Source organism: Dipodomys ordii, unplaced genomic scaffold, assembly GCF_000151885.1.
Source record: "Dipodomys ordii isolate 6190 unplaced genomic scaffold, Dord_2.0 Scaffold99, whole genome shotgun sequence".
Lineage (NCBI taxonomy): Eukaryota > Metazoa > Chordata > Mammalia > Rodentia > Heteromyidae > Dipodomys > Dipodomys ordii.
The window spans coordinates 7,460,690-7,471,444 of record NW_012267315.1 but is presented as its reverse complement, the minus strand read 5'-3'; the positions used below and the strand labels follow the sequence as shown (position 1 = coordinate 7,471,444).

Below are 10,755 nucleotides of genomic sequence, written 5' to 3'. Positions count from 1 at the left end.
ACAGTGCCCAGGCCCTGAGTTCAAGCCCCAGGACTGGCAGAGAGAGAGAGAGAGAGAGAGAGAGAGAGAGAGAGAGAGAGAGAGAGAGAGAGATTTGAGTTTTATATACATACAAGTAAGTTTCTTATAGTGTGTAAAAGAATCTTCTGTTTTAAGCATTATTTAATATTAATGGTGTTCTGTTGGAGAGATAACATTATTTTTGTAAAAAATAATCCTGAGTTGGAAAAACAATGTGGATTATTCTTCTAAATTTAATTTTAATATACAATTTAAAATATCAAGTTATTTTGAAGAGTTTGTCTTTGTTATAACATTCTATTTCATTTTAACTTCAATAATGACAAAACAAGGGCCCATTTTGTTATTTCCCTTCTTCTCCCCAAATTAGAAAAATGTATATACAAGATGAAGGGCACCGGAATCAAATACAGTGACAACAGGGGTTATACCATGGGGGAAGAACATACAAATGAAACAAAAAAATCACATAGTACATTAGAAACAACAGCAACAAAGATAAAAGCTCCTTTTTTTTTTGGGTCCAGTCGTGGGGCCTGAACTCTGGGCCTGGGCGCTGTCCCTCAGCTCTTCAGCTTAAGGCTAGCGCTCTACCACTTGAGCCACTTCCAAGCTTTTTTCTTTTTGCTTATGTGGTGCTGAGGAATCGAACCCAGGGCCTCATGCATGCAAGGCAAGCACTCTACCACTGAGCCACCTTGCCAGCCGCAATAAAAGCTCTTGTATCCCTATCTTGGGGTTCATTTCACTTTAGCATCATCTTTTGACCTTTTCTGCTTGCCCTAAATAACAAAATGCTGAAACAAGGATTCAGGTTGACCCATTGTAACAATGAGATATACAAGACACTATGTTGAAATGAACTTTACAACTTGAGTGGGGAGGAGGAGTTGGGAAGGTGGGGAGGGAAGGAATGATAGGGGAAAAACAAAGGAGGGGTTAACAATGCTCAATAGGAAATGTACTCATTACCCTACTCATGTAACTATAACCACTCTGTACAGTATCTTTACAATAAACCTATAAAAAACAGGGGTCCAAAATTTTTGAGTCTGTAATACAGTCTAGGAAATGAGAGTCCAGTGGGAATGTTTCCAGTTCAGTATCCTGGTTTTCACACTAGAACAGGAATTCTTTTCAATTACTATAGAGACAGATAGCTTCGATTGCTATGGAATTTATGTAATTATAGTAGACTAATGAGTTAATCCATTAACAACCCACTCTACCCATTGATGCCTGATACCTATTGTTTTCTAGGCTTGAATTAGTTTCCTTGCTAGTGAGAATAATAATGTATTTTTATCACAAGGGTGAGTATGTTTTAATGACTGCAGTTTTTCAGAAATACTCAATGCACAGGAGAGAGGAAAATATAACAAGCTGCGATGTACCATCATCCTGTGTCAGTGATTACCAGCCATCATGGAAATTCACATTTGTAGGAAGTCCTTGTTGGTGGGAGGGCTATCAGCACCCATGATCTAGGTGAAGAAAAGTGTAGGAAGGACACATAGCAGGGGGAGTGTGTTTGAGTCTCCCAAGTGAATCATTCCTTTTTTGACAGGCATTTAGCTCATATTAATTTTTTTCCTGACATAAATAGGCAGTGTGGCAGTAAATAAATATTTTATCACTTCTATTTTTTTTCTGCTGAAATAAGGGAAGAAACATCTAAAAATGAAGGAGGCTTGGATTTTTTTTTTTGGTGGTGCTAGGGTTTGAATTTGGGCCTCGTGTTTGCTCAGGTTGTTTGCTCCTGGCTCCCAGTCTGCCACTTAAACCATACTTCCAGCAAGCTTTGTACTTGTTATTTTGGAGATGGAGTCTCACAAACATTTCTATCTTAACTAGCTTTGGGCCGTGATCCTCGAGATCTCAGGCTCCTGAGTAGTTAGGACTTACAGGCACCCCGCCCTCATGCATCCAGTTAAAAACTTTTATCGAAAGTTGGTCTTATTTGTGCTATGTTCCTGAGTTCTCTGATTTGTTTCATTGAGCTCTCTGCCTATCCCTCCACTATTATCACACTACCTTAGTTACTGCACCATGTAGTAAGCTATATATAACCATAGTAATATATATCAGCTGTATATTAATGCAATAGTAGTATCACTATTAGTACAACTATTGTACACTGCTACAATATTGGCAGTACACTGTAGCTATATAATAATTGTAATATTCTATTCATATTAAGTCTAGTTATTCCTCCAACTTCCTCTCTTTTTTAGATTTGTTTAAGCTTCTGTAGATGTCTTTTGGTATACATTTTTAGAAACAGCTTGTCGGTATCATCAAAAAAGTATGCTGAGATATTGTTAAGAATGGCATTAAACCTGTGTACTCAATTTGTAGAGATTGACCTTTTACTACATTGAGTCTTGCAATGTTTAAATACGCTACATTTACGTATATGAACAGCTTTTTAAACAAAGTACTGATATTTAGATTCTGCAAAGAATAAATACAAATCTATAGCAGAAAAGTCATTGGAAACTGGAAAAAGCATTAACAAGTAATTCTTTGAGGAAATACAAGTAGATATTAAGATTTGAGAAGATGTGTTCACAGCTGGCTCATGCCTGTAATCCAGCTACACAGAATGCTGAGTTCTCAGGATTGGGATTCAAAGCCAGCTTGAGAAGGAAAATCTGTGAGACTTTTATCTCCAGTTTACCAGCAAAAATCTGGTAGTGGAGCTGTAGATGAAGTAGGAGAGGGCCATCCTTGAGTGAAAAGCAAAGCTAAGGGACAGTGCTCAGGCCCTGAGTTCAAGCCCCAGTACCAGCACAAGGGGGAAAAAAGATTCAGAACATGTAGATTATAAGACCTAATTGTCATGTTTGTTCACATTGGCAAAAATGAAAAATTGGTAATATTATCAAGATTACTGAAGATAGTGCAAGGGAATGGGTACTTTGATAAATTATTGACAATTGGATACAAAAAGCTGGTAAAGTCAGTTTTCTTCTTGGAAGACAGGCAGCAGTGTTGACCAATATTAGAATCAAGTATTTCTTGACTGAGTAATTTCATGTCTATACACCTCCCGGGAATACTAACATATGTGCACATAAGATTAGTACAAGGATGGTATACTGCATATCCTTGTAACAATCTGAAATTTGAGATCCTAATCAATTAAGGGAAGGTTGGACAAATATGTCTCATCCATAGTGTAGAATGTTGTGTACCAGATATATGGAATGTATTCTAACATTTCAAAGTAGATAAGGAGAGAAGTCAATCCTGCCCCTCACCGCCTTGGTACACTTGCATTTAATAGATATAAAAAAAGCCATCTGGTCCATTCTGACTTTGTCCTATTGGTGAATGGATACAGCTGCTACAGATAGCTCAATTGTGGCTCAGGGAGGTGAAGTTACTGGTAAATTAACTTTCTTTTTCTGGCTCCTATCTTACATTTATTTTTATTGCTGTCATTATGTTTGGGGAGTGAGGTTCCAACTTCCCGGGGAGGGATCTCCTGCTATGCCAGGTGGTCTGTTTTCTCAGTTCCCTGTCCCTTTGGTTTCTTACTCAGGTCAGAAGGGCATCATTATCCTCTTGATATACGGTGTCTCCTCTGAAAATATTTCAGTTGTGAAGAAGTTTTCATGATACAATTTGGATTCAGTTTGGGAGGAAAGTTTAGAAAATATCCATAGACTAGATAACTAAGTACATAGACTAGATAACTAAGTACATTGATCTGTAGTCTTGCCCAAGTGAATGACTTTGTGCTGGTACCAAGGCTTGAGCCAAGGCCTCATGCTCTCACCAAGCTTTCTTGGTTATGACTGGTACTTCAGCTATTTTAGTCTGGCTTTTTTTTTCAGGTTAACTGGAGATGAAATCTCAAAGACTTCCACTCGCTCCACTTGGCTTTGAAATGAAATCCTTCTGGTCTCAGCCTTCTGTGTAGCTAGGATTACGTGTGAGCCACTGGTATATGGGTGAATCAAATTGTTTTTTTTTAGAAAACTTTTAGTACAGAATTACTTCTGTGAGCAAAGCTCATTATGTGTGTTTGTTCTTTTTACTCTTTTTCCACTTAAAGTGTTTATTGTGAGTTACTATTTAACTTGTAGAAGAAGCAAATAACCTCACAGCCACCTCTACCTTTTAGTATGAACAAGTATTCTTTTTTGTTTCTTTGTTTTTTTGGTCACTTGTGGGGCTTGAACTCAGGGCCTGGACGCTGTCCCAGAGCTCCTTTTGCTCAAGGCTAGTGTTCTACCACGTGGAGCCACAACACCATTTCTGGCTTTCTGGTGGTTAATAGATTCTCGTGGACTTTCTTCCTGGGGCTGGCTTTGAACCATGATCCTTAGATCTCAGTCTCCTGAGCAGCTAGGATGACAGGTGTGAGCCCCTAGTATTTGGCTGAACAACTATTCTAGTTGGTAGATTCTTCTCGTATGTTTTGATAACAGGAAGCTGTCATTTAGTGCCCCTTGTTCTGCTGCTTTCCCACTGCTCAGGCTCAGCTCCCTGGTGTTACTCATAGCATCTTGTATATAGGAAAGCTTGATGTGGGACCCATGACCTTAGTAAGGCAGTGCAGGAAAAGAAAGCTTGTGGAAAGGGAGACTTGGAAAATGGATCCTTGTGACTTTTTTCTTTTTTTCTTTTGTAATTAGTTACTGAGGATTGAATTCAGGGCCTTGTGCTTGCTAGGCAGGTGTTCTTACCACTTGGGCTGCCCCCTCCCCTACCCCCAAGTCCTTTAGATTTTAGCTTGTTGTTTTCAGATAAGGTCTTGTGTTTTTCTCTGGGCTGGCCTTGGACTTGATCCTTCTAGCTTTACTTCCCTAGACTGAGATTGGAGGCATATTCCACCATGCCTGACCTTCCTTGTGATTTGCTGAAGACTGATGTTTGTATTTAATATAAGATTTGTGGAAGCTGTCCTCTTGCTCTTGCCAAGGCTGTTACAAGCCCACAAACCTTAGAAGAGCTGATAATGCCCTGACCTTTTGAGCCTAGGAGTCCAGATCTGGTACCGGTCCCTTGGCCTGCCACTCTGTCATCCCTTTTCTGTCTTCTCATTCCTTTCTCCATCCATCGTTCCCTGTGTCTATTTAATGATTTAGCATCTTTGAGCATCTACTAAGTTAATGCCACGTGCTTGATATGGAAGGTACAAAAATCAAGGCCCACACAAGTTGTTACCAGGAGAAAGGAACAGGTATTTTGAGCCCATTTTAAGTAGCACGTGTGTGTGCACACCATAGCCTCCCATTATCCATGGGAATATGTTCTAAGATTCCCATTTAATGTTTGAAACCAGGGATACCACTAAACCCTGTACAGTTTATGCTCTATATTTTATTTTATGTAGTACAATGTGGATGTACTGGTCAAAAGGATAATTATGTCCCCAGTAGCATAAGATTTTATCACACTACTTTAGAACAATGCACAATTTAAAACCTATGAATTGTTTGTGGACTTTTCCATTTAATATTTTTGGACTGTGGTAGATCATGGCTAACTGAAACTAAGGATCATAGAACCATGGATAAGGTAATACGTGTGTGTGTGTGCGCGCGCATGCGCGTGCGCACGCACATGCATGTGCATATGAAGACATATACATAAGTGGAGAAGAGAAGAGGAGACACAGAAAGAGAAACAGGAAGAGGGAAAGGAAGTAAATGTGTTGGTAAGAAGGTAAGGGACAAGCTGTACTAAGATATTGCAGTTGCAAGTAAAGTCTCATTCGTTGCTGAGTGACAAAATACTAAAAACTTAGTGGCTAAAAAATAACAATATGTATTATCCCATATTATTTCTGAGCAAGAGAAGTCCAGGAGCATCTTGAGGGGCAGCTCTGGTTCAAGGTGTCTTATGAGGGCATAGACAGGTAGGATATCAGCAAGGACCACTTATTGTAAGGCTTCTATGAGTAGTGGCATCAGAACTACATATATGTGTGGATCCAAGGAGGCAAGAGGATTGGGGGCCTTTGTAGAAGCTGTTGCCCTGGCATAACCCTGAATATACTTGCAGGTCTGTATGGCTGTGGCCGAGGTGGTTGATTTGGTTGGGCTCTTGGTGCAGTTGTATATATCAGATTAAGCAATTAATATTTCAGCTTCATGATTTTGCAATCTCTGAAAGGGCTTTTAGCAGGACATATTCAGCTCATACTTTAAATCCAGAGCTCTTGGGAGGAATGGAGAGCATTAGATGGTAGGCAGGTATGTGAGCCAGGGTCTATGGATAGGGTCTGTTTAACCCTGCAAGCCTAACTCTGCCTGGGCACATGGAGTGGGTTAGTGTCCTCTTGCTTAAAATCTCATCTCCTCCTGCTTCTTCCTTAAGGGAAATCCAGGACACAGAATGGATAGGTAGAGACTTAGTAAGCCAGCCATTGGAGTATGAAAAATAATATTACCACTTATTCATATGTATTTCATTAAAAATGACGATAGTGTCATTAAGGATAGACACCTCAGAAGTTTATAGTTTATAAGTGCATATGCATTATTTATAGTCTAGTTTTTAGTTTATAAGTATATTGTATAATTTCTGGATAAGTGAATGTATGCTATTGGGGTCATGTCCCACCTCTTTTACCAGTAGGGTATGGCATCACTATGAGGCGCTGGGGCCAGAGGATCTTGGCAGTGGTGCCCAGTGTGTGCTCCTGTCACTGGTGGGTATTCCAGTGGAGGCCCTGTATGCTTGTTAGTCATTTTTCTGTCACTCTGACAAAAACTCTGAGATAAATAACTTACAAGGAAGTTTATTTGGGCTTGTGGCTTCAGACGTTTCTGTCTGTTGCTTGGTTCTATTGCTTTGGGCCTGTGGTGGCACAATGTGTTATGATGGAGCACATGGCAGAGGTTCTGCTCATGTCATGGTAGTGAGGCCCTACCTTGTAAAGGTTCCTCTACCTCCCAGTAGTGTCATGGGCCAGGGACTATGCCTTGGTGGGGAACTTTTTTCTGCATATGGCCATTTGGATATTTATAAAACATCATTCATCAAATTATTAGTATAGGCAGACAGCTACCCACAGTCTACAAGAAGCATATTTGCCTGTCTTATCATGTACTTTATTCCTTGAATGTTTAAAAATAAAAAAAATATTTTATGTATTGAATTTCTTTTTAAAAAAGAGCTTTTATTGATGGGCACTGGTGGCTCACATGTGTAATACTAGCTATTCAGGAGGCTGAGATCTGAGAATTATTTTTTGAAGCCAGCCCAGGCAGGAAAGCCGATGAAACTTTTATTTCCAATTAACTGGCAAGAAAGCCAGAAGAAGAGGAGTGGCTCCAGTTGTAGAGCTCCAGATTCAAGCAGAAGAGCTAAGGGACTATGCCAGGCCCTGAGTTCAGGCCCCAGTATGGGCACAAAATAAAAGCAGTTTTTATTTTGCAGTAGTTCTAACTTATGCTCATATGCCCTTCATTCAGCTTTCCTCACTGTTAGCATCTTACACTTCCATAAAAACATTAATTCAAACATGAACCTTGGGTAATTGGCTATTAATTAAACAGGATTTTATAAGTTTTTTGACTCAGGCACTCCCATTTCAGGATCCTTTCTGGGGCTCCACATTACATCTCATTCTCTGTGTCAGTTTCTCAGCTTGTCCTTGCTGTTTTAAGACTTATACAGTCTTTAAGAGTACTGTCCAGATACTCTCTATAATGTCTGAGCCTTTTCTATAATTAGAGTGGGATTCTGGGCCTTGGAGAAGAGGACCACAAAGGTGAGAGCTCTGTCATTTTATTCCTGTGGCATCGCTGAAGATGATAAGCTTCATCAGGTGGTTAATATAGTGTTGGCCAGGTCTCTCCTGAAAAGTTATGTTGTTTCCTTTTTCTAGTCTGTTTTTGACCATGAGTCACTAAACACAGCTCACCTTCAAAGGGTTGGGAGGATTAAGCCCTGTCTTCTGGAGAAGTATATTATTTGCAGGGTTGCAGGATACCCAGATAAATTTGATTTTTAGATCAATAAGGACTATTTTTTTTTCAGTTCTAAGGATTAAACCCATGACTTCTCACGTGCTAGGCAAGTGCTCTATCATTAAGCCAGAGCCCTAGCTCAAAAAGGAATAATTTATTAGTGTATATGCTTTGTAATATTTGAACTTCACATTTAACTGGACATTCTATATTTTGTTAAACCAGGCCACCAAAATTATTTGAAATTCTCTTCCCTTGGACCCGGGATTTTAATTTTTGCTTTATCATTTTCCTGGTATAATTTTCTTCCTACTTTTTGCCATCCTTTAACAGTTTGATGTACTTTAGTGATAGCACTTTGTCTACTTAGGTTTCTTTTAAAGGAACATGGGAAATAGTTTTGTTTGATTCAAATTTATGTGTGTTTTAATAAAAGGATTTTTTTCATTGCATGAGCCAAAAAGCACATTAGTTTCAGCCCCTATAAATGAAAGGCAGAGTTGAAGGAAACAGATTTGTGCTGAATTTCCAAGTACAGATGATGGGAGGGGCAAGGAGGAAAGACACTGATGTTTCTTTAAGCAGCCCTGGGAGGCTAAAGCAACAGCCAGCAAATGGATTCCTTCAAACTTGTCAGTGTGAGGCACTTGTGACTGCTTAAGATCCCCAACTTCTAGCAGGCATGAGAGAATTCTAAGTGGATGTGGAAATGAAGGAGGGCTGGGGTGATGCCAAAGGGATCGGTGTAGTTTGCTTTAAAAAGCAAAGCAGACCTCTTGTTTCCTGGAAGTGCACCTAGCCCCTCAGATGGTGTTGCTTTTCATTAAAGCAGCAATTTTGCAGTCACGATTACCTTGGGTGTTTTTCTCTCAGCAGCTGGTACCCATCAAACCAGGGCCTGCTTTTCATCACCAGCAGGTGTTCCAAGATGCAGAAAGGACTATAGAGTTCAAAGATGGCTTGGTTCCTCCTGGAGAAGAGACTGCTGCTGTCACAGGGTTCTTGCTCACCGCTCTGGAGCTGAAAGCTCGCTGATGGGGTCAAGCAGAAAGGAACTGAATGTGGCTGCTCTGCCAACAATTATCTTCTTACCAGTTCAGTTGTGACAGATATGGCACATGATGGTGAGAGCCTACCTGGCACACAGTAGGCATTTTATTTGTTTGTTGCCCCAGTGAGAGCATTGTTTCTTTGCTCTGCCACATTCAGGTAATCCTTAGTGATTGTGACATGGATTGTGTCAACTCTACCTAAACTGAATACAGTCTTCTGTTCTAATAAGTCCAATCACTTGTCATTTCTTTCTGAACTAGGGGCCTAACTCCTACCAGGTTTCCCAGAGACCTTGAGTACTTCCCCCTGGGGGTCTGGTGCCCTCTGATCCCAGCATCTATCTTCTGTCCCAGGGCTTCTGCCTCAGGCTGTCTTTTTACAGACACATCTTCAGCACCTGGCATATCATTGATCTGCAGAAGGGCCTCATCAGGTACACAGAAGGTAAACAATGGGTTGTATATCCCAGATAGGACATGCTTATAGGTACAAAGATGCATCTGCACACACGTTTAGTTAATAAATTTAAATTTAGTCTGTGGTTGCTAATTCTCTTTTCATAAGAAAGCAGGAAACATTGCTTTTGGCATGACTTCCTGAAGGTGTTATAAATGTCTGTGTTTGGGTCTTGTAACAACTTTTGAACAGAACAACATATGTTTGTCCATGTGTTTATATTTTTAAGATACCAGATGTCTGTAGTACCAGTTTTTATTATCTATATTTGAATTATGTTCTGAAGCTTAACACTTTCTGGGACATTGCTGTAGAAATGAAGGCTGAGTGCTACCTGATTATAGGATATAGTTTGGCAAGGTGTTCTGAATATTGAATGTTCTTGAATTTGTTTATGGGATGCCAGTAGGTCAAGCATACAGACAATAAATATTACACCATTTCCTGGCAGTTCTAGAAAACAGCAAGAAATTGTGATTTCTGTGAGGATTTTGGAGGGAAAGTTTGACCCAGAAGAGTGGCAGCAAAGTTCTGCAGTTTACCTCTGCCAGTGAGGGGTGGGGAGAGCTGAGCTATAGGTCAGTGGGCACTGTTTGTCCTCCACTGCCATTATGTCAGCTCTCCTATACATAGGCATAGCCCAGCAGAAGGCTCAGGATATCCACTGTCATCAGAGGTCAGAGGATAGAGGCTGCCTCTCTGGGCTGTGCATCAGGAGCCACGGTGCTTTGCTGAAAGAGGTGAGCTGAGCTCCTTTCATCTAGGCTACAGTCTTCTCTGAGCTGCTCCACTCTTATCTCATGAGGAAAGTCAAACAGCTTTACTTGCCCTTTTCCAAATGGTTCTGCTTCTCAGCTTCTTAAGGCTGAATACAAGGTCATTGGAAGGTTATTGTTTCAGCTTTAACACTATTGAATTGAACATTTCTGCAGCTGTGGCCTCTGTGTTTTCAGGTACTTGTTTTCCTTTGCTCTGGCTAGCAGGCATCTGTGAGGTGAGTTTCGCACTTGTGTGTCTGGGAAGGAACTCCCTAAAGCACTTGTTTTCAGGTTTCATTAGCAGGGGATCCTCTGTAGACATAATTATAATTGGACACCAATATAACAACAGGAGTTGCTGTCTGACATGGAGACTCCAGGTGCCAGAGGGCTCAGAGTCATTTATTTACAGGGGTGCATGGGAAAGGGGGTCATAATGTGGAAGCTATATCTCTGGATGGAGTCAGACATTTGTGAACAGGTTCATCTCTGCTGGTCAAGGGTCTACCTTATGCTTTCTCTTTCAGGATCTTACC

The 10,755-nt window shown here is 40.4% G+C and overlaps 1 protein-coding gene across 1 annotated transcript in view; it reads left to right on the top strand.

The window, feature by feature from the left end:
* Dtd1 (D-tyrosyl-tRNA deacylase 1) overlaps positions 1 to 8,987 on the top strand; it is an 89,624-nt gene extending 80,637 nt beyond the window's left edge. The window contains exon 5 of the mRNA XM_013027045.1: positions 8,826 to 8,987. Coding sequence (XP_012882499.1) covers positions 8,826 to 8,987 — 162 coding nt within the window. The remainder of the gene's footprint in view (positions 1 to 8,825) is intronic.
* The last annotated feature ends 1,768 nt before the right edge of the window (positions 8,988 to 10,755 follow it).